Genomic DNA, 23,909 nt, shown 5'->3' with positions numbered 1-23,909 from the left:
CGTTCAGTGAGCTCTTGTACCTGTTTGGTCTATATTTTTAGATCTAATAGAATATGCCAATTAGAGGGCTCACTGAGCGCTTAGAGAGCAATCGTGCTTCTAGATCAGAGAGCCTCACAGGGAGAGAGTGACAATTGCATCACGTGAATGCCCACGTCCAATCAAGATAGAGGTCACCTGATCAGTTTTTCCAATCTCTTCTATGCTTATGGAGCTTTGATACCCATTTCACAATATGTACTTATATTGTGCCCATGCCCAATCAGAGGAGACAGATCATGTGAAGCAATTTGCCATTCTCTCCCTGTGAGGCTTTCTAGGCCTCGTGATAGATTTTCAGTACAGCAATCAATTTTGGAACATAGCTCATATTCCTATTTAGTTGCCCTTAGGGGCTTCGCACAATAAAAGAAACAGAGAATAAGAATTTCAACCTATCAGAAACTGTGTATTCCACAATACATATTATTTTTGATAGGTTGAAATGCATAGGCCGGTATTCATAGCCGATTCTTATTTTAAGATCGTCTAAGTAATGTCTTAAGTTGCTAATACGGCCCTCTGATTGGCTTATAGCATCTTAAGACTATGCTTAAGACGACCTCAAATATAAGAATTAACTATGAACTTATTACTGGCCTTATTCTCTGTTCTCTGTTCTTTTTTATTGTGCGGAGCCCCTACAGCTAAATCCCGGGCATGGCCGCTCTCAGGCTTCTCTCTGATCGCAGTCCAAGCCACACTCTAGAAACTAGACTTTAAGATTCTACATGTATATCAGCCTTTATTTTTTTCGATCAATGAAAACGGTCATTAACTAATGGATTCTCAATTTCGCAGTGACGTGTGACGTGTTTTCAATTTTCTGTCATTTTGATACGTACTAGGTTATTGAAAATACCGAGATTTATTTACTTTGTTGCTAAATCATGACGTCCATCAGCGAAGTTGATGCGGTGCCTAATAAATCGAAAAAACCATCGGGTGAGCATTTCAATTATCATTAAAAAGTCGGAAAACGAACCAAATGATCTTGCTAATTTAATCGATGAACTTTTTTGCTGATAAATCTTCAACGATCGTGCATTTTTCTCGACGATTGATGATATCGAATTAATTTTGTAGATTGTTGAGATAATTTTGAGTATAATTTTACACATTTTCCCGAATTGTTCAAATAACATATAAATAATTTTAAAATTTAATTATCTCGTTATTTCTGCGAAAATTAAGTAAAATTGGTCTGATCTTTTGTATATTTTGGAAGCCAAGAATTAGAAAGGGAACCAATTGCATAATCGGGGTATTAATCAGTATCAAATCTAATATTTATGAAAATACATAATCCTATACATACTATTTTATTTACAAATTGCTGATAGTTAAGGCAATAAATATTTATCAAACAAATCTAGGTATCTTATTATAAAAAGTAATTTTTGAGGTGATTGTGCTAAACTGTATAATTACGAAAGCAATATGAAAGATAACAGAGATAACGTAAGAATGAATCTGTAGAAGATCTTTGCTCTGAATAATTTTGTTACCCTTATTAAGAAAAAAAAAAATCTGTAATATATAATGTCAGTAAAAACAATCAAAGGAAGAAACAAAAAATATATCTCAAATGTAATTGATATTTTTTGAAATACTTGTATTTGTAATACATGTTATCTAATTTAACTGTACGCAGATAGTGCATTTAAGCAACAACGATTACCAGCCTGGCAACCAATACTCACAGCTGGTACAGTTCTACCAACGTTCTTTGTGATAGGAGTTGCATTTATACCAGTTGGCATAGGATTACTTTATTTTTCTGATGAAGTTAAGGAACATATTATAGATTATACTAACTGCAACTCCACCAATATTACCAGAGATGATGGGTTGCCTAAGAAGTGTGCAGATGTAATTGCAGAATGTAATAATTGCTCATGCACATGTGAAATAAATTTCGAGCTAACTTCAGAATTTGCTGGCAAAGTTTACATGTATTATGGCCTGACAAACTTCTATCAAAATCATCGTAGATATGTAAAATCTCGAGATGACAATCAACTGTTAGGACAGTTGCATGAGATTGTTTCGAGTGATTGTGAACCATTTGCCTATGATAAAATAAACGACAAAGATACAGCCATTGCTCCATGTGGTGCTATTGCAAATTCGCTTTTTAGCGATGAGTTGACACTATATTCTGCAAAACATGGTGGACAAGTACCATTATTAAGAACTGGTATAGCTTGGCCATCCGATAAAAATATCAAATTCAGGAATCCAGAGGGTAATTTGAAAGAAGTATTCAAGAATTTTGCTAAGCCTAAGAACTGGACTAAACACATTTGGGATTTGGATCCCATTAATGAAGAAAACAATGGTTTTCAAAACGAGGATTTAATTGTATGGATGAGAACTGCCGCATTACCCACTTTCAGAAAACTCTATCGTAGGATTGACCATTCTCAAGATGGCTTTAAGAGCGGTCTAGTTCAAGGAAACTACACTCTTAAAGTTGTTTATTGTAAGTAATGTAAACAAATCGAATTATAAAAATAATCTAATAATTAAAATAATGAAATAAAATTACAGCTGCTTGGAAATTGTAAAATAAAAAATTGAAGATGTCTATATATTTTATTTAAACATGAGAGAAATTAGATAATGTTTTGAATATTTTTTTCAGCATTTTCAGTATCCTCCTTCTATGGAAAGAAAAAGATGATTTTAAGCACAACTTCACTTTTGGGAGGAAAGAATCCTTTCCTTGGCATTGCTTACATTGTTGTAGGGAGTTTGTGCTTATTGCTGGGCATAGGATTACTCATTATACATATTAAATGTTCCAAGAGGTAAATAAATATATTCATATATATCCCTTTCACTTCCATCTACAATCTCTAAAAACAACATATAAGACATCCGATTTAATAACGTCCTTTATGTGGTGAAGGAACATCTACACGAATTACTGAACATAGTCATAAAAAAACTAACAATAAGATATATTATATGTTAACATCTTTAATGTTCACAAATGTATTTAAATTTTGTGCAATATTAAACATGCACAATTTAACATCAATTTCAGTCCAATATAATCACTTGTGATTGACATAATAAACAATCTCTCAAGTTAGATCAACACAGAGACACATATTTCTTTTTTTTTTTCATAACATGAGTTGATAATATAATATTTGATATATGTTATACAGCAAACTAATGTAAAGACGACTACAAGAAATTATTCTTAGGGCACCCATGTATGTCTTGTAAGTGTTTGTGATATTGTGTTATGTCTATCCTTAATAATTGACATGTAAAAGTTGTCTTGATAAAATATGACCAATCGGGCAATGTTTCTTATTATAATTCCATACCAAAAAATTTGTAAAATATTTTACTAATTTTACTGAAAAAAGAAAATTAATAATTAGCTCGACTAGTCATATTTCGTGTATTGTATGCTTTGCCAGAATGTGTGTGCATTTTTTGCTATATTTTTCAGAAATGAATAGGATATTTGTTTTTAAAATGCTATTACATGCATTTTTTTTATATTAAACGGCAGGAATAATTTTAATTTATAAACAGCACTATATTGTTTTATTATTTATATAAAGTGTGCAATATAATTATATAAATAATGAACAATAAAAGAACAAAATAATTCCATATAATTGTAGATGTTTAAAAGTAATGATACATATGTGAAACTGAGAAGTTATAATGAACTTTTGATCTAGTAATTTCATTTTTCGCGTCTTAAATATATTTAGTCGTATGCACATTTTAAAATCGAATTTAAAGATACATGCACTTGTCTGTGTTTTTGTGTATTGGCACAAAATTAAGCAAAAGATACTTTATAATATCCTCAAAAAATCAGCAAAATTATTACAAAAATTTCTTGTCAGTAAGACGTGAATTAAATTCGATTCAAATTTAATATATGTATATAATATTATATAATATAAAACATAAAAAGCATGTCGCATGTTCTGAAAAAAAGCATTTATTTAAAATCTACAATGCGTTTATTTCTAATTTACACGTGTCATTACATTTCGAAGCATTTTGATTTCCCCTGTGCTTTTATATTATTGTTGAGTTTTATTTTATTAGCAAACCGAAAAATCGCGTACAAATTTTCTTTTGCAATCATCACATACAAATATCTTTTTTTTAGCTCCGCCGATATGATCGATGTGACTCCATCTACAGAATATCATTAGGAATGATTCGTTTACTTAAAATGAACGTGATTTCATCAGTATATATAAGTTATTGATTATCGTAGAACAAGTGAATTTTTTATATTTAACATTGAATTTCGTTTGTCATAAACGGATAAATACGGTAAAGCAACAAACTAATCAAAAATTTCTTATTTAAGAAATAATTATCTTTTAAAGTTTTTAACCATATTTTAGTATCGTTATATATACATATAACATATATGATAGAATTTTCGAAACTTGAATCATATATTCTTGAAATTATATTTTTATTTGGAATTCTATTGTAAATTTTAAATAATTATTTGAAATTTAATTGTCAAACGAATACCTATTGCTGTTAAAATATTTAATTTAGTTATGAATATATTCTATTATAGAATATTGTATATCAGCAAAGTGAACAAAAGTATTATGTAAATGATTATACATTGCTAAAACCAAATGTTTATTAAAATGTTATTCCATTTATAGATAGTCAATTTTTGTAATATATTCTTTTGGATTAAGAAATGTATTTTCATGCATTTGTTGATGCACTTATCTTACATTTATGTTGATGTAGAACTAAACTTTTATTTTAAGTCTTGAAATTATAATACAAAGATGTAAAATTTAAACATAAATTAAGCACACATTTCCTCGCAGAGATTTCATACGATACAACAGTCGCAAAGTTACCTACTTTTTTGTGGAGTTTTATTTGCTTAACATGGACGTGCCGATGCAAAAATAGTTTTAACGTGATTCATTCGATTATAGAGAAAAATAAATATCTTCAAAATGAAGCAGAATCTTTTTCAAACTGTTGTATTTTATGAAGAAAATCATTACTAATATTATTGAAAATTAATATTATAAATTTATGTATAAATTACAATTATAGATTCTATAAACTTATGTCTATTGCGAACTTGTAATTACTAGATGTCATGAAAGTATGAGATTTATAGCAAAAGTAGTATATTATTTTCTTAAAAAGTAATTGCGTTAAAATAGTGATTTGTATACGTATATATAATATATATATATATGTTATGTTTTCAGTAATGTGTTTCTTTTAAATCTGATTTATGAAAATGACTGATTAAAAATAATTATTAATCAACCAATAATGTCTTGTGTATAATGATTCATAAAAGTATTTAAATGGCGATGTATCTTCAAATGAAATGACAGCGTTTGAATATTGATTCTGAGTCATTATGTGATTTACATAAATATTTATTAATCTCTCGATAAACAGTGCCCTCAGGATATTTCTTCTGAGTGCAATTTTAAGTTATTGTGCCTTAACGATATATATATATATATATATATACACATATATATATATATATATACACACATATATATATATGTGTATAATGAATGAAATATTTCAAAGATGTATCGTCATTACTTTGTAACAGTACACAGAAACAAATTGCTGAGATCAGATTGCAATATAAACTACTTATAAAATCAATCTAGTCTACTGTAAACATAATAATGAATAAAGAGAAACGATTAAAAGATTCAAAAATAATATTCTCTTCATTTGTCTCTGTAAGAAAAAAATAATTTTTTCTAACTATGTTTAAGATGTAAGAAGACAACTATTAGAAATTTGCTACTAATCAGAAATTTGCCCCAAATTATATTCAGCTGTCACGCAATATTACACCTGTCTTCTTATATTTATTGTACATCATTCTATCTTTATTATTTTATCATTTTATTAAAAAACGGTAAAGATAGAATAATGCATAATGCTGATTCCTTGAATAGCCTATGTATTATAGTTATTCGACATATTGGCTAATTGTAAATTCATCCGAATAAATTAAAGTTTCTGCCTTGCGAAACGTAAGTACGATTAGGATTATTCGGAATAGAAATTTACGAATGCGACGCTCGTGCGCGGGCGCGGCGGACGGAGCGGAAATATTTTCGAGCGCCATCTTGCCCCGCAATCGTACAATTCGTCAGTGCCTGTGAATGGACTTGTCATAAGTGTCTTACTTATTATTTCGCCTCTCTGTCCCTGTTCCCCGTCTTGCTCTCGAGAGCTCCGCGTTTCCAAATTCTCGGGTGATATCCATCCGCGCGCACGAGGTAAGTACGAATATCTTACCACCGTCGTCGTCATCGTCGTCGTCGTCACCGTCATCATCGTTATCATCGTGATCATCATCATCATCATTCGGACGGATAGACGCGATGGGGTTTCACGAATATCTTGCGCGACGATCACGGACGTTGTCTATCCTTCGGAAAAACGGGAGCCGCGCCCGTCGCCTCCCCCAAGCTCGATCTCGATCGTAACGGCAATACCTCGTAAGATTGACGTGTCACGTACATATACATCTATTTGCGCGACGAGGATCTCTCGGTGGGCGGGTACGGATTACGATACGCGCGATAGCGCGCTCGCCCGTCGCCCGTCGCCCGTCGCCGCTCCGCCAGTCACGGCTGGAGCGGAACGGCGCGCGTCTGTTCGCTTCTTTCATCCTTTCTTTTCACCGTACCATCATCGTCTTCCTCCCGTTGCGTCGTGTCATGTTCTGAAGTGCGAGGGTGTGCGCGCACGAGCGAGCGAGCGAGGAGGTCGACCGCGGAGCTTCGACGTGGAGCGTTCACCCGAAGGAGACACCCGCGCGCCAAGATGGAATTGACCTCTGGATTTAACCGATTTAGGCGATTTAGCAGCAATTGTATACAATAGCAATAATTTCCTGCCTGCGCTCCTTCCCCTGTCATCCCTCCTTCACACGCGCCGTGTTTTTTACGCTAAGCGTTGACACATTAACGCACGTTAACCATCAGGGTCTCGATAATGGGCTCGAGATAACGTAAACGCGCAAGTATCTCAATTTTCGAACGTGACGCCTTGAAATGATAATTCCCCCACGTGATCGTTTTGCAAGGTTTCTCAAACCGCAGACTGTTTATCGCTCGTCGCTATTTTCCAATTCCGACGTAACTATCGCAGTCTCAACACGTGTGAGCTTAGTACACGGGAAATGGAAAGTCAATTGAGTGGTGCAACAAGACAGAGGGGACAATGATCAATACTTTCACGGTCAATTATATGTATAATACTGTTAATATGTCAGAAGGAAGCCTTACAAAGGATCTTAGCTCGCGCTGTAGTTTCGCGTAATAGATAACGCTTCTAGCTCTTTGCTCTGGCTGTGTTTATACTCTTGACTTTTTGCAAACTGCAGTTGTGAGTGATGATTAGCACAGTCATGCTGAGTAGCTCAAGAAGAAGACGTTAGTGGGAGCAGGCAGGCTTATGTGTGATTATTAGAGATAGAATATTTAAATAACAATGTCGATATCTCTCATGTGTTGAACAAATGTAACGAATGCCATTGAAGATCTTAAATCATCAATTCAGAAGGTCTAATCTACAACGTGCTTTTTGCCTTCCTGTTTCTCGCTTTTTATCTTATTTCTTCGTTTCCTATTTTTCGCCCGAGATGAAAGTTGACGAACTTCAGAAGAGATGAGAAACACGATTGTCAGTAAAACGCAAAAAGGAAAAACAAGCAAATGATAAAAAATAAGAAACAGGAAGCAAAAAGCACATTTTAGATTGGGCTTAATGGCATTGATGAACTTCTCTAAAATCCTCAAACTTAAAAATCTCGAGGCATTATTAATTCGAGCGATACTTGGATACAAAGACAATCTCATTCATTTTTTCGCATATTAATTTAATGTTAGATGAATTGATAACATTGCTCCAAGAATAAAATCATATTGCTATGATAAGATAAGCAGAGAATACAACAGAAACATGCCGCGAATGATAAAGTTCTCGTTTTTTTTTTACAGAAGAGCAGTACAATTCATTAAAGGAAGGTGCACATCTTTACCTCCATCAGTGTAAGTGATTTCTTTCCACAAACTTTTTGCATGTGCTCTATCATCTGTAAAAAGGGTAGTCTTAACGATAGATTTCTCTATAGTTCGTACTTTTTAAGAACTTAAACTATAGTTTTTACTTTTCTCATTTTAGCGATTTGCTTGTCGAAAACTTATGAGGATAGGTGCATACAATGAGTATCTGGTTTTTATAAAATCGCGATATCACGGATCTTCAAGATCTTTTTGAAACAATGATAGCCTATATACAAGTAGAACAATAAGTCACGATAACGTCAAAATGACATTAAAATAAATCAGAAATGATAATTTTAATGATCATTTTGGAGTTATTTTGACATCATTTTGATATCATAATGACTTGTTGTTCTGCTTGAGTAGTCTTTAAACGTATACGTTGAATTTAAATCAATATTTGACTGTATGTGCGTGTAGATATGAAATTGTCCTTTATCTTTCTCTGTGAGAAACAAGATTTCAAACAATTTTCGTATAATAGCGATACTTTTTACGAAACATATCAATCACGTTATTATACATAACTTAAAAAAAAAAGTATTATGAGTTGTGCCTATTAAAACCAATATTTTTTTCTTTTTTTTATTTAATTACTGTTATTGCTAAAAGTATAATCTTTTGCCATATTAGGAATTTGTAAACGTATTGGACATAGGTATGTGCATCGCTATTACCTTTTTTTTTTCATGTGCACAATCTTATAGAATTCGTTTAAATTTTTTGATAAAAAATTTCATGTAATATTCATTTGCATAATACCATTATTTAACAGATTAATGTGTCATTATCATCCATATGCAGAATGATGAATCATACATTTAAGGTGTGATAAAATTTCTCTTATTTATCGTATCATCTGATAGTCTAGGCTTTTATTGTGATTCGGACTATTCGGAAGTTTTCTATATTTCTGGGCAAAACCTAGAACTTCATCAACAACGTCAGCGATATTTCATTAGTCAAGAATGGCGATGCAGAAGGTAAATGCCAATAATGTTCACGATTGTTGAATTAACAACTGTGCTCACTCATGATAACGTGATAATTTGATGTCAAAGCATATTATTAGAAGATTTCTGTGTGTTTTCACAATAAATCATATCTATCAATCTTTGTAAAGATAATCTGATATTTTTTACAAGAAGTTATTGTGTTATGTGTGTTACATATGTATTCAGATTATTTTTATTTTCCAATTTTTGTTGTAATGCACCTTTATTAGTTTGCAATGTTTACTAGCAAAACGCGATAATAAGTAAAACTGATAATGACAAATGAACATTATGCAAGTCAGTATTACATTAAATATTGTATAAATATGATATTTAAATTTGTATTGAAATTTAATACTACATTCCATATAACTATAAATAACACTCATCTCAAAGATAAGATACGGAAAAAGAAAGACGGACAGTATAAATCATAAATTTATATAGGCACATCTCAAAACAAACATGTTTTCATATGATATTAAAATATATATATAGGTATTCTTTATTCTTAGAGCTTAATAACTTTTTATATTTATTATGTTTATATTTATTATATTTTATTCTTTATATTTATGTTTTATTGTTTAGTGTCTTAAAACTCAGTGTCACTTAGTGTCTTAAAACAATAACAATTCATATATATATAAAATGCGTAAGCATATTTTTACATATTTTTGATAATTAATCAGGTAAATTATGCTAAAGTATAGATCTTAAAATAAAATTATGGTAAATATAAATTGCATTTTATTTTCTTCACACTTAGTACTTAGTACAATTTTATTTATATGTATGCAATTGTTAACATTTTATTACGATATTTAAGAGAAGAATTTTATGGTACAATAATTATAATAAAAACATGTTATTTATATATATATATATATATATATATATATATATATATATAATTGTATTTGTTTTTATCAATCTTCTTTATTTTAATATGCTGTATATAATAATCTTTTTTTGCAACTTGGGTTTTTTTTTATTTGCCTGTTACAATTTGATTAATGTGCATGCCTTGGTTTTAGTTTTAAAATTTCTGTAAATTAATTTATATTTTAATAATTTGGTGCTAATTTGAATAATTTGGTGCTATATTACTTGGTTTGTAATATTTAAAGTAATGCATACTTATAATTGCATGGCTTTCATGTAAACAAAATACCCATATTTATTATCAGATGCTACTTGCGTCATAATTGACCTGCTATTTTTATATTATAGTAATTATAGACCATGTACATTAAAGATTAAACGATCAAGGTTGAAGAATTTATAGGTCTTTGAAAGATTATATATGTATAAGAGTCTTCATAATAAATCCTGTAAATAAAATTATTTGTACTAGATCAATATATGATCGTTCCCTTTTATATTGGAATTAATGGGATAATAAATATGGGTCTCTAAAATCAAGATACATAATACTACAATTGAGTAACATATAGCGATAATATCTTTTAGATGAGAAGACAAGGGCAAGACGTCATGCAGGTGAATCTAGCAGGTATTAGGCGAGATATTATGAATCTTGCCCATAACTACAGCAATGCCCAGGTGATTATTTAAATCTTTTTGTATTACTTGATGTTATTTTTCCCCATTAATATGTAAAAATAATAGTAGAAAATCTAAAAATATTATGTTAAATGGAGAGAAAAATGAATAAAATTAAATATGTAAGAATTTTGAATATCAGTATGAGATAATTGCTATTTTTTTCTACAGAAAGCTGTACGAAAAGCTACTAGCAATGATCCTTGGGGTCCAAGTAGTACACTTATGGCAGAAATTGCCGATTTAACATACAATGTCGTAGCATTTACGGAAATTATGCAAATGTTATGGAAAAGATTGAATGATCATGGAAAAAACTGGCGACATGTATACAAAGCCTTAGTTCTCTTAGAATATCTTATCAAAACAGGAAGTGAAAAGGTAGCGCAACAGTGCAAAGAAAATATTTTTGCCATCCAAACCTTAAAAGGTAACAAACGTAAAATTTCATTAGAGTTTTACTTTATAATATAAAATTTTATAAAATCAAATATTCATATATATGATATATTATTGACTTTATTTAAGAGATTTCCATAAATTTTTTAACACAGTCCTATTATATTTTTGTATAGATTTTCAATACATGGATGGGCATAAAGATCAAGGAATTAATGTGCGAGAAAAAGCAAAACAATTAGTGGCCTTATTAAAAGATGATGAGAGATTGAGAAATGAGCGGGCTAGAGCATTGAAGGCAAAAGAGAGATTTGCACAGTCGGTTAGTGGTTTTGGAAGTGATGGTCTGGACACAATGTCACCTGTTAGTAGTGATGTAAGTAGCGTGTTATAAATCAATGATTAAAAACTGCGCTTGCATCTGGTTTCGGCTCTCACGCGCGCTGTAAATTTCATTATTCTTCTGTGAGAAATGAATGATAAAGACAGAATGAAATTTATAGTATGTGAGCGCCGAGAACTGAACAGAATCTGTAACATTTCTCGGTCGACCTTCATTTACTCTTGCAAAAACTAAATTTATTATCATGTTTCAGTTTCAAGATTGGGAACCTTGTCATTTATCCGAATCAGCGGCTAGACGTACAAGTAAGTTCATCTTTATAATATAAGCGGTTTTTTTTTAAGCTTCTTTTGGTCAAGATCTTTCAAGTCAAGATTACTTCAACTAGGACAAGATAATTTTTACACGTTTGTAAATCCTCTTATCATATCTCGTTTATTTTTCACGTGTATATCAGATGCAAACATTAATTACTTTACATAAGAATTAACATAATAAATATATTTTCCAGCGGAATTGGAAGCTGCAAGACCGCAAACGGTAGGAGAGGAAGAATTACAACTGCAGCTGGCCTTGGCTATGTCTAGAGAAGAAGCAGAACAAGAAGAACAAAGAAGACGCAGCGATGATGTCAGATTGCAGTTAGCCCTCAGTCAAAGTCAGCAAGATTTTAAGTAAGTAATCAACAGAATCTAATGTAATCTAGTAACGTGATATGGAAAAAAATGTTTGACCTTGCATTTACGGGGCAATGCTATGTGAATTTCAGAACTCCGCAATCCGAAAAGCAAAGTCACATGTTGGATTTACTCGATGTAAATTTAGGAGAAGCAAGCGGTTCTTCAGTACAAACTGATCCTTGGGGTATCCCGATAACAGCACCACCGCCTAGACCACAGGTATTTACTAATTGTGTCGTTGACTTCATTTTCGTTCTTTGCATGATAACACAAAATCGTTTTTGCATGATGCACTACAGTCTTTGGATTTATCTGATTTTCATATATATAAGGTATGTCTGATGAATGTTAGAGGACATTAAATCTTTAGGAGAATGTATAGGCGTGGAATAACATTTTGCTGGAGTGGTTAACAAAATGATGGAAGAATAATAGCATTCTCGTTTTACAGCCACAGAATGATCCATGGAGTGTTCCAACAACAAGTACCACATCACCCGCGATAGACCCGTGGACGCCTGTTCCTCCACAAAGACCAAGTGAGTGTATTATATATATACGCAGCAATATATTCTTTACATGTGATTGCATATTTATTTAATCCCTACATTTATATATTCTTTTTGCATGTTCTTACGTCTTTGATGATTTCCGATAATTCTCAGGATCCTCAGGTATAATTAATCAGTTAATTTTTTCACCATTTTTCTTATAAATGATTAAAGCACTATATTTGGATCCTTATCGAAAATGTTTAGTTTATATTTTTATTGTAATATTTAATAAAAGCAGTGTTCTAAGTTTTTCTGAACTTTTATTACAATATTTGATAAATCATTTGCTAGAAATTACTCAAATTACAATTTAATTATAGCTGCCACTATCGATCCATGGCGTGCACCTGCTCCATCTCCTGCTACAGTCGTATCTCCACCTCGTACCAACGATCCTTGGTCACCAGTTCCATCTACTACCACTACTGAATCGGAAACGAATAAGCAGGTAGACTTATTCTTCAAAATTCATCGAGTTATCAATGTTTATAATAATATATATGTTTATAATAATATATTGATCTGAAATTTTTTTGGTACAGGGAGCTCAAGATGGCGCAACATCTCCATCACCATCTTTCAACAATTCAAACTTGACACAAAACATTGGCTTCGCGATATCGTCGCCTCAAAATATAGGTTTCAATTTGCCACCAGTATCTTCAGCCGCTACTACCTTCAGTACTAGCAATGGTTTCAACGGCACAGGGCCAGGCTTCAATAACTTTCCTACTCAAAACAATGGCGCTGCAACGAGTCCCCTCAGCGATTTAGACGAATTTGATGTGATTACTAACAGGGGAAAACTCGGAGCAAGTCCGCAGACGGTGAACAACGGTACTTAAGTTATACAAAATTTTTCTGTAAAACATTAACACAGCATTAATGTGTGCTGAAATTATGTAATAAAGTTATATGATTTTTAAATAGGTGGTACATCATCAGGAGGAGATCCTTTCGATCTAGGTGGCATGGCTGAAACTCTTCCTGCCAGCACCGGTGCTGTGAAAAAGACACCACAATCCTTTTTAGGAGAAAACTCTGCACTTGTTAATTTAGATAATCTTGTCAGCGCTACGGCGATTAAGCCATCAGCTCCTGCGCCAGCGGGTAAGTTTTCATTTGTAGCTAGAAGGTATAAAAATCGAGAAAGAGAAGTCCAGTATTCGAAATATCTTTCGTTGATATATATTATTTGAATATAACTCCTATTATATGATAATTCATAAAGATCAAGTGTAATGAATGTAATATTCAGCAAAAAATCATTTAAATATCATGAAATAAAAAAGATATATTTTACGCTATAACATTTTATGTCTACAAAATAGCGTTTCATTGGAAATAAGTTCGTGAGTATGAATAATATGATTAAAAATATGGCATGAATGAATGCATGATAACTATTATGTGCAGTGTAATGCTTATTACAATGATGTCTTTCATGTTATGTCAAGAATATATTATTTTTTTATTTAAGAGTACTGTGATTTGAATCTTTCTTCGAATATATATCTTACGATATTCTAATAGAATACGTAGATTTTCTTTTCTTTTCTAAATAGGTCATTCTTTTTAAATATTCTTAATTTTATCTCTTCTCTCCCCTCCCCCCCCTCTCTCTCTCTCTCTCTCTCTCTCTCTCTCTCTCTCTCTCTCTCTCTTGTAATATGCATTTGTTTATGTGGAATGAATTAACAAATGTCAAATTATATATCGAACAATTAAAGAATTGAAAGTCCAAATCAATATCTTGAAAGAACAACCAATCTTATCAAATAAAAAATAAGAAATTTATATTATATGTATAGAGTGTCCTGCAATTTTTGACAAAACGCTTTTTTATAAATATAGTGGATTAAACTGAATCGAAAAGTTCTCTATCATTTTGCAATTTTCGAAATAGTTCACAAGATATTAATTTATGAAAATAGCCAAATTCGCCCGGTCTGAATGCCAAATGTAAGTGGGCGGCGAGATAAGACAGCCCAATAAGGTGCGCGTTTGTCGTCACTATATAAGGCACGTTAATACTAATGTCGCTTGTAAACAATGTACCTAATGACGAAGAACGTGCATCTCTCAGGACGGTCTTATTTCGCTGCGCACATGATGAAATAATACGGTGAAGCACTCCCGTAGATGCGCAGTAGGAGAAATAAATTTGGATAATATTTGATCAGCTGTTTCAGTATAACCAGCGCTATTATACATAGAAAAATGCATATTGGGGCACATTTGAATGGTTATTTTCACTGGTTATTGTTACTGCCATTATGCGCAATATATTCATTTTATTAATTCCATTATGACCGTGCACTTGCATTTGGCGGTAGGCCGGGCGAATTTGGCTACTTTCATAAATTAATATCTCGTTAACATTGCGAAAATTGCAAAATGGTAGAGGATTTTTCGACTCAGTTTAGTCCGTTCTATCTAGACAAGAGCGTTTTATCAATAATTGCGGTATACCCTGTATATATAAAAATGCCTCTTTTTATTTCCAGATCAAAAAATAACATCTATTTTAGGTTTTTAAGATATTTATTTATCTTGGACATCATATATTCAAAAGCGTTTAAATGATTGAGCTATCTTCGTGAGCAACAAGAGTTATTTTATACTAACAAACGAACGATTTTACAGCAACCATCTCATATTCAGCAAATCCATTTGCAACTGTGACGCCACCACCCCGTCCTACAATCAATCAGATTCGACAGGATCCATGGACAGCGAATACAACTACGGCTAATCCGTTCCTCTCGTAGCCTGATCGATCAATCGAAAACTTTGTAATTACTGCGTCCCTCGAAACGTGATCTGCAGTTCTACATGTACTATTACGGTATAGATTTCGGTTTACGGTAAAAAGAGATATGATTTTACTTATAGCAATTATGAGCAGGGACAGATGTGAATAAGACCAATAAGAAGGCGGAGGAAACATCCCCATCAATGAAATTTGATTAATAATTTAAAACGTTACTTTTTGATAAACTATATTACAGTGCACTTATGGAAAAGCTCATTGGAAAAGTCTCTTTTTTGCTTCTTTTTCTTTTAAATTTCCCTTTGCATGTATTACTCACTTCTTAAACTTTATTGTGGAATAATCACCTAAATAATTAACTAGTAGAAGCATGGCATATTGGTAATTAAGTGATGGTTGGATGGTTAAAAGGTACAACATAATAATACAAATCATGTTTTAACTTTGAACGCTTAAGTAATCCCAAGTACGACTAGATTTTATATACACTTCTTTCTCTATATGATCTATTTTCTATGTATAAATCAATTCAGGGAAAGATTGCTCAGCAATATCGCTTCACTGCTGGGGAAGAATGTAAAGTTATTGCTGAGAAAGAATGTAAAGCTGATAGTTTGAGATCAGTTTATGCGTTTTTGTATACACGCGTTTTCTATAGTAAAAAAAAAAGGGAAAAATGAGATCGTGAGACTGTAATCATGATTTGCAAAAGCATTATAAGTCTGTTTTTTATAACTGAACTAGTGTACACTTTTGGAAAAGTGAAATAGGTATATGTTTAATATTTGGCTAAAGTGAGAAAAAAATTCTAGTGCAGGAATAAAAAACAGACCCATTGTAACGAACAGAGTTCCGTTCACCGTTATACGCTTAAGATGTGTCGATTATGGTCTGTAAAAAAAATTCGATGTTGTGGCTTGCTTTCTAATACAGAGAATCCGTAATACGGGCAGCTACTGTGTTGCAAAGTGTACACGAATTTCTTATATAGCTATATAGCCAGTCATTCACGAATGACGTACTGCGACCTATGGCACACCAAGGCACTTCTAAATGAAAATGCAACTGTGAAAGTAGCATCCACCAAACGATACGAACATTAAGAAAATAATCCGTATTGTTTTTGCTATCCGGATTTCTGGTTTTAATTGACTATGTGCATGTTCATGCAGATTTGGTATAGCTGAAGAATCAAACTCAAGAGTGATAAGAATTGTCTCTATCGCATTCGAAAATCATCGATATTTAAATCGAAATAACAGTGTTATTTCTAATCCACTTTCAATTTAACATTTGCGTCGACGTCCAAAGTTATGTAAGAGCTCAATCGCTCGTAGGATAAATTTATAACAAGTCTACAAGAGAGGTTTTGCCTACCCATGTTTTTTAAATTTGCATGACAAAAACATGAATCAAGATTTTTTTTAACATACAAGACAAATACAGGCGAATCTTTTTATTTATAAGAAATGTACATATATTAAAGCACATTGTTCCCCATTTGTCAAGCGTTTATAGTGTTATTATACAAGAAATTTTTTGTGGACATTTGAAATTGTACTTGTCAATCATATTCAAAAAAATTTGCTGAGTTATTTTTTCACTCTTGTTAAATATACACGCGCGCGCGCTTACTATATATATATATATATATATATATATATATATATTGGGTCATCTAAAAAGTATCCGCGGTTTTTTGTCACTAGATGTGTGTTGATGGTCATATATCTAGTGACAAGTATCGCGGATACTTTTTAGATGACCCAATATATATCTGTACGCGCGCGTGTGTGTGAGTGTGTGTATATGCTTGACTATGTCATTCATACCACTCTGATATTACATATTGATATTATTTATTTCACGATAAATGTCCGTTTATAAATAATGATGCTATAGATTATAAGAAAAGTTTTTTTAAATATTGAAATCTTGTACGATCTCAGAATTTTTTTTTTTTTTTCTTTAAAATAACGACGCATTTTTACAGTTTTATACAAGAAGATCTTTATCAATATACAACATTGACAAGGGGGAACTATATTTGCTTTCATTCAAATAAATCAGAAGTTGCACGATTCAAGCTGCTCTAAGTAAATGTCAAGTAATTCCAATGTATTATTTATCGTTAAATCTATACTTTCTGTTGGCTTTATATGCAATTTTAATATACTTGCTTATATGAGTGAAATTGTATATTTAATATGTATTTATCCAGATGTTCGCCAGGACATGAAGTTAAAATGTATAATACGTATAATAACGTGTAGAGATTTAATTATACAATCATTGTCTGATTTGAAAATATAAACGATTCTATTAGCCATTGTGCCTGTTGAATATAGGATGATGCCATACCATCCTGTATACTCTGGTTTCGTTTATGTAGATCTGCATCTTTTTTACCTATTTTATTTAAGATTTAAGTAATGTATAAATCATGATGTATACACAGCTTCATCCCTGTGCGAACAGTGGAATTTTTTGTTTAGCTTTTAGAGCTCATGTAATTGCAGGAAAAAGAATTTAAAGAACATTTATATAAATAAATATTATATATTTTAGTAGATTATAATGATATACTTATTAATAATTATATAAATAAATATAAAAATTTTTAAGTTTCTCAAATTAAACATTTAAAATTCCTTTGGTATTTTTCTCCAGAAGATTTGTATGTACAGATTTGATTACACTAACTGGAATCTCTATACATTTAATTAAATTGTTTTATAAAAGAATAGAGAAAAAACATTGCAATATTTTCATTAATACTATAATTGTTTTATAAAAGAATAGAGAAAAAACATTGCAATATTTTCATTAATACTAAAATTTTTTTACACAAATATTCCTATTGAGATATTACAAAACAGATTTTAGTGACAATCGGTTTATCAAAATATTTAAAAAATATACATATATGTAATGAAAAAAATGGATATATAACGTTCATATAAATGCATGGAATAATTTTTTCTTCACTTTTTCTACAGACATCGTCCTTATCTTATTAACTTAATATAGTCTAGATAAAAATGGTGTGTGTATATATATATATATGTATATATATATATATATACACACACACACCATTATATATATATATATATATATATATATATATATATATGGATTTTTTTTAGATGAGATCTTGTTTTAATCTAAAGAGATGCTTCAGTCGAAGAGTTTATCGTAACTGGTGGAAGAAAGTATGAACGAACCTGACTATGTAGCTGTGCTATTTCAGAATCTTCTCTTTCTAAAGCCCGAATGAGCTGCGCAAATTGTACAGTACCTGCTTCGTGTGCACATGATTAATTTTTTAACTCTATTTTTCATCATATTTACTTTTAATGTATTCTTAATCTACGCACCTTCTCTTCCTTCTGGAAATCCATAATTTTTTATGATATCCATTTGAATCTGTGTTACTAATGGGAAAACAAACTGCATCATTTTCAACATCTCATTGCCAGAACTTTCCTTTGCTTCTGCAAGCTTTTGCAAGTTTTCAGGTGTATTTAGTGCTGTCAGAATGTCGGTCAGTATAGCTGAAAGAAAAAAATGTTTATTCATATATTTTATTGTATATTTATAATTATACAATTATATTTCACATAATCATATTTAATATATATACATACATATATATTTATTTATATTTAAGTTATCAACGAACTCGTACAATAAACGCGAATTTTGAATTGTAATAATATACAACTTCTTATAAAAAAAAAATTATCTTTTAGATTTCTAATTACCTTTCGCAGTTTCCAATGTAAAACCAGGAACGCTTGCCATAATTAATCAGAATATAATTATACCAAAGTATAACCGAAGATAGATTTTTTGGGCAACGTTATCACTGCAGTTGAATCGCTAATTATGTATGGTAAACTGAGATCTTGCAAATTACTATTTAATATTTGTTGTAATTAAGTCGACAAATATTTTATATGTAAAAATTTTTCATATATAATATCCAGCAATAAGAACAAATATTCTTTTTCCAGATTATCATATGTAATTTGACGAGATTCACTAACAGTTAATAATTGTTTCTTTCACTACTGATAAAACTGCAGTACTTCGATTTATTTACATTTATTTGTAAATGACAGCCATCCGCAGACCACTTTGACATTTTCGAGAGCATCAGATGGCAAACGTAAAACGCGCCATCTTGTTGAGAATAAAATAGGTCTGTTCTTTTTAGCTGAACTTCTTGCACAGTTTATAACTAAAGAGAAATCTGAGAGGCCATGCCGGCGTTCTATCTGTTACTATCGAAATCACCCATACACTACCTCCAGACATGCATTTTCAATAATTCTCTAAAATTAAAAATGGGTGTACAGTAGCGTATGGGTGATCCGATGTTAACAGAAAGAAGACTGGCATGGTCTTTCAGATTTCTCTCTGCCTATAAACTTGCAAAGTGCAACTGGTCTGTTCTTTTTAGAACCACTTTCACCAAACTGCGATTAACTTAACAGGCCTAAACTTTGCAGGATTCTAACTGAAGCTGATGTCGGAGAAAAAATGCAAAGAGAGAAATTATAAATATAAGTTTGTAATACTAACTTATGTAGCAAGATTTCTCTCTAGTAGCTATTTGTTAATATTTGTTAACCTATTTTTGTATTCAATATATTGTAAAATTACAGTTAATTATAATTAGTGAAATATGTTTAACTCTTCAATTCACATTTTTTCTTCGATATCATTTTCAGTTATCCTGCAAAGTTATTAGGCTTGTTAAGTTAATCGGAGCTTGGTGAAAGTGGCCCTTAGCTAAAGTTCTTGCACAGTTCATTCTCTTCAATATAGAAAAAAAAAAAAGATGAAAATCGTGCAAGAAGTTGAACTAAAAAGAACAGAGTTAAAGCTATTGACACACACTTTCCGTAACCATACAATCGACCTGATTGGTTGAAAACCTTACTATATGGCAAGTGTATGTGACTAGCTTTATGCATAGTCTACAATGGCAGTAGCAGTAGTAGATGAAGTTATAAGAGTAACAAATTGACCAATCACAGTTGAATGTAAAAAGAATAATCAATTGTGATTGGTCAATTTCTTACTCTTACAACCTCATCCATTGTTATTGTAGATCACGCATCATGCATGGTCTACAATGGGCAATGACAGTAGTTGATTAAGAAGTAGACGTAAAAATTGACCAATCATAGTTGAGAAAAATAATCAACTATTACTCGTATATTTCAAGCCTTATATTTAAATTTATCTTTAGATGCTCAGCAGCCAATAAAATAATTCGTGGAGTATCTAAAGATAAATTTAAGGAAACCTTAAATATTGTACAAGATCTAACTATGAATACGGGCATATGATTGGTCGATTTCTACGCCTACTCCTTAATCAACTACTGTTACTGCCCATTGTAGACCATGCACAATACAATAAAGAAGAAATCCCACGTTGCCATTATTCGACATGCTACATGCTACTAAAATATTTCCAAAAATAAACAAGAGGACGATAATTTTTTGCATTGATTTAGATTCTAAAGAATTTAAGAAAAAGAATTTACTAGAATTTTATCAAGTATATGTATCAATTACTTTATTATTTTCAGCATATTAGATATTACGACTCGGAGTAGTCGGAGTGTTATAGTATAGGTTAAGATAAACATCTTTAGAAATTTGAAATGATAGCTGAAACGTGAGTTTGTTTGAGATAATTGAATTTTCTTGAGCAAATATTGGGTCATCTAAAAAGTATCCGCGGTTTTTTGTCACTAGATGTGTGTTGATGGTCATATATCTAGTGACAAAGTACCGCGGATACTTTTTAGATGACCCAATAATTTGTCCTTTTCATTTAATAATTAGTGTAGTATAATAAATATCTGTAGGACTTAGTAGAGAGAGAGAGAGAGAGATTTCAGTCATGGTAGACTTTTCAGTCATGGGATCCAATCATGATCAAACGTTTTTACACGTACTTCGTGAAGAAAAAAACATCAATAATTTTTTGGATTCTTTTTTTGGATTTTTACATAGGTGGTAAGTATTAGATGTATTAATGCTTTAAAAATAAAATTTTGTTTTACATAATAAAATTTACAATATCAGCACAGACTTTTATGTCGAATCGAACTCTGAGCAAAAATTAGGCTTCCCACCAGGAATAGCAGAGAAACTTGTATTAAATACCATGTACAAGTGGAGAAATGCTACATCTTTACAAAAAACAGGATTTCCTGTAATTGATAATACAAACAGCAGCAGTAGTATGTCAAATCAATTAATTCTGACACAAAATGAGAATTGTAAACTTATACCACCAGTGGCGCAGGAAATTGAAATTGATTCATGTAATGAAGCCAATAATATTAAACCATTTTCTGTACAATCTAATACAAACCATATATCAGACAGTTACAACGGAGCTATAAGGGAAAATTATACTTGGACCCAGACTCTCAATGATTTGGATGTAATTATAAAAATACCAAAACATATAAAAGCATCCAAAGGTACAATTAAAGTTGACATAAGCTCAAATGAAATTAAGATTGATGGAAAGCCTTCTGTTCCATCAGCAAATTCTGAATGGGAGAACATTTTCAATGGCAAATTTAGTTTTAAAATTCGAAGAGAAGAATCTATATGGAGCATTGAAGCTGGGAAACAAATTAGTGTGCGTTCATGTAAAACACATTCAATCTAACTGTTTAACGATATCCTCGAATGTATTTAGTATCTACTTATTCTATTTGTATTTATAGATTCATCTTGAAAAAGCTATGGAAAGATGGTGGGAAGCCTTAATTGTTGATGAACCGAAAATTGACTTAAATAAGATTGACTGTTCGAAACATTTTGACGATATGGCACCAGAAGAACAAATGAAAGTGCAAGAATTAATGTGGAATCAGCAACAGAAAATCTTAGGCAAACCAACATCTGAACAAATTGTAATTGTCTATATCTTGTCCGATTAGCATTTAAAGCGTGGAATACTTATTACAATTTGTAAATAATATTGTATTTATAGAAGATGGAGGCTACCTTGAAACAGGCATGGAATGCGAAGGGATCACCTTTTCTGGGTACGCCTTATGATCCTTCCATTTTAAAATATAATTGATATATTTTAATATATTTTCTAAAATTTTACAATGTTTATATGAATTTCAAATAAATATAAAAAAGCAGATTATGTTTATACATAATATTTATATCAAAATATTTATATTATAATAAATACACACACACACACACACACACACATATATGTATATATGTATAATATATACAACAATTTTATCACCTAGAAATCTTTCTATTTTAGTATTCTGAACATTTTACCTTATATGTTTTATATATTTAATATTATGAAAATAACATATTTTAAAATAAAATAATGTAAATTATTGCACTTTCATATTTGGATATTGCACTTTGAGAATAAGAATAACCCTAAGTAAGTAAATTATTTTTTAATAGTGTCAATCTATTGATATTACATTTCATATATTGATAATATATAAAAAAAATTTATTGCAAATTATTTTATATTAAAGAAAGAATAGCGAAAAAGCTTCCCTTTTTAGAAATAAATGCAGGTGTCTACGAAAGCAAAGAGCTGACGATCTGGATCTCGGCGATACCCTGTGAATCACGAACGATCCGAGAGTTCACAGAATGCGCGGAATCCTACGCTTTTCCCTGGTGTTTATGCTGACTTTATATCACAATAGTGGTGGGATCGTTCGCCACAGAGACGAGGCAGGAGCGGTTCACACAGGTACACAGCCTCGAAGAAACTGTTCTCATTTCGTCGAACGCGTTCGCAACTTTCCTAAGCTTTTCTTCGACCAATTCTAAACAGAGTTATAGCGACGATCTGATAATCGGCATGTAAAGATATATCTTTATATTGAAATCCGTATTACTCTAATAGCTATATTATCGACTGCGTTCTCTCTCTTTCATAGGAATACATATTTCATATAAAATCATAAGAAAATCCAAGTGAAGCTAACGACTCGATCGGATCTTTAACAGCAGAATATGATAATAAGACTTGAGTCAGATATAATTTTGGAGAATTCGATCTTCTATGTTGTAGAAATCTACTTTGTATCACGATTTACAAAGAAAGTGTCACAATACATCGAGATTGAAACACGTTCCAATTCAAACGTGTTCGATTCAAACGCGCTAAATGTACCGCCGTGACAATGTTGAATGATATACATCGCTGCGATAATATCCTCAGGAATTCCTGCTATAAGACTCGACAATTCTTCTCTCCCGCGTCATCAGTAGCGCCAGGTGCCAGGTGCAACAGCAACAGGTCGTGCGCGTTGAGCACCGCTGCAGGTAAAACACAGGTAATATACCTGCCCGAGGCTACGAGTCCATCCCCACCTGAGGTCCGGTTCTCTCTCCTTGCTCTCTCGGCCGGCTCTCCGGCTGGCTTT

General features: G+C 31.6%; 4 protein-coding genes across 29 annotated transcripts; 3 read left to right on the top strand and 1 right to left on the bottom strand.

Annotated features, from left to right (window-relative positions):
• The first annotated feature begins 777 nt into the window (after positions 1-777).
• On the top strand, positions 778-5,769 carry CDC50 (cell cycle control protein 50A). 2 transcript variants are annotated; one of them, XM_011055513.2, is made up of 5 exons: positions 779-984; positions 1,694-2,524; positions 2,687-2,852; positions 3,219-3,275; positions 4,193-5,769. In XM_011055513.2, the coding sequence occupies exons 1-4, from the start codon at positions 930-932 to the stop codon at positions 3,229-3,231; spliced, it is 1,065 nt and encodes a 354-aa protein (XP_011053815.1). In that variant the 5' UTR covers positions 779-929; the 3' UTR covers positions 3,232-3,275; positions 4,193-5,769. The 2 variants fall into 2 exon arrangements, with proteins under 2 accessions (XP_011053814.1, XP_011053815.1); XM_011055512.2 differs by lacking the exon at positions 3,219-3,275 and having other exon boundaries at positions 778-984.
• A 391-nt stretch (positions 5,770-6,160) lies between these two features.
• On the top strand, positions 6,161-16,119 carry lqf (epsin homolog lqf). 21 transcript variants are annotated; one of them, XM_087413947.1, is made up of 15 exons: positions 6,161-6,338; positions 8,067-8,117; positions 8,999-9,115; positions 10,601-10,693; positions 10,865-11,123; positions 11,269-11,468; positions 11,689-11,740; positions 11,947-12,109; positions 12,205-12,334; positions 12,567-12,654; positions 12,990-13,117; positions 13,212-13,506; positions 13,600-13,779; positions 14,001-14,021; positions 15,316-16,119. In XM_087413947.1, the coding sequence occupies exons 3-14, from the start codon at positions 9,101-9,103 to the stop codon at positions 14,015-14,017; spliced, it is 1,620 nt and encodes a 539-aa protein (XP_087270073.1). In that variant the 5' UTR covers positions 6,161-6,338; positions 8,067-8,117; positions 8,999-9,100; the 3' UTR covers positions 14,018-14,021; positions 15,316-16,119. The 21 variants fall into 21 exon arrangements, with proteins under 21 accessions (XP_087270073.1, XP_087270060.1, XP_011053821.1 ...); XM_087413934.1 differs by lacking the exon at positions 14,001-14,021 and having other exon boundaries at positions 6,162-6,338; positions 9,004-9,115; XM_011055519.2 differs by lacking the exon at positions 14,001-14,021 and having other exon boundaries at positions 6,162-6,338.
• A 1,862-nt stretch (positions 16,120-17,981) lies between these two features.
• On the bottom strand, positions 17,982-19,691 carry LOC105145743 (protein C10). Its single transcript, XM_011055524.2, has 3 exons — positions 19,210-19,691; positions 18,823-18,999; positions 17,982-18,743 (listed from the first exon to the last, which is right to left on the bottom strand). The coding sequence occupies exons 1-3, from the start codon at positions 19,247-19,249 to the stop codon at positions 18,610-18,612; spliced, it is 351 nt and encodes a 116-aa protein (XP_011053826.1). The 5' UTR covers positions 19,250-19,691; the 3' UTR covers positions 17,982-18,609.
• Positions 19,692-20,848: 1,157 nt separating this feature from the next.
• Positions 20,849-22,639, top strand: LOC105145745 (nudC domain-containing protein 3). 5 transcript variants are annotated; one of them, XM_087413952.1, is made up of 5 exons: positions 20,849-21,139; positions 21,333-21,483; positions 21,606-22,120; positions 22,209-22,397; positions 22,478-22,639. In XM_087413952.1, the coding sequence occupies exons 2-5, from the start codon at positions 21,399-21,401 to the stop codon at positions 22,568-22,570; spliced, it is 882 nt and encodes a 293-aa protein (XP_087270078.1). In that variant the 5' UTR covers positions 20,849-21,139; positions 21,333-21,398; the 3' UTR covers positions 22,571-22,639. The 5 variants fall into 5 exon arrangements, with proteins under 5 accessions (XP_087270078.1, XP_011053829.1, XP_087270077.1 ...); XM_011055527.2 differs by having other exon boundaries at positions 21,558-22,120; XM_087413951.1 differs by having other exon boundaries at positions 21,315-21,483; positions 21,558-22,120.
• Positions 22,640-23,909: the final 1,270 nt, after the last annotated feature.

The sequence above is a fragment of the Acromyrmex echinatior genome, chromosome 15 (genome assembly GCF_024713525.1).
Source record: "Acromyrmex echinatior isolate Ae372 chromosome 15, ASM2471352v2, whole genome shotgun sequence".
NCBI lineage: Eukaryota > Metazoa > Arthropoda > Insecta > Hymenoptera > Formicidae > Acromyrmex > Acromyrmex echinatior.
The sequence above is the reverse complement of the archived record's forward strand: the minus strand, read 5'-3'. Positions and strand labels throughout refer to the sequence as shown.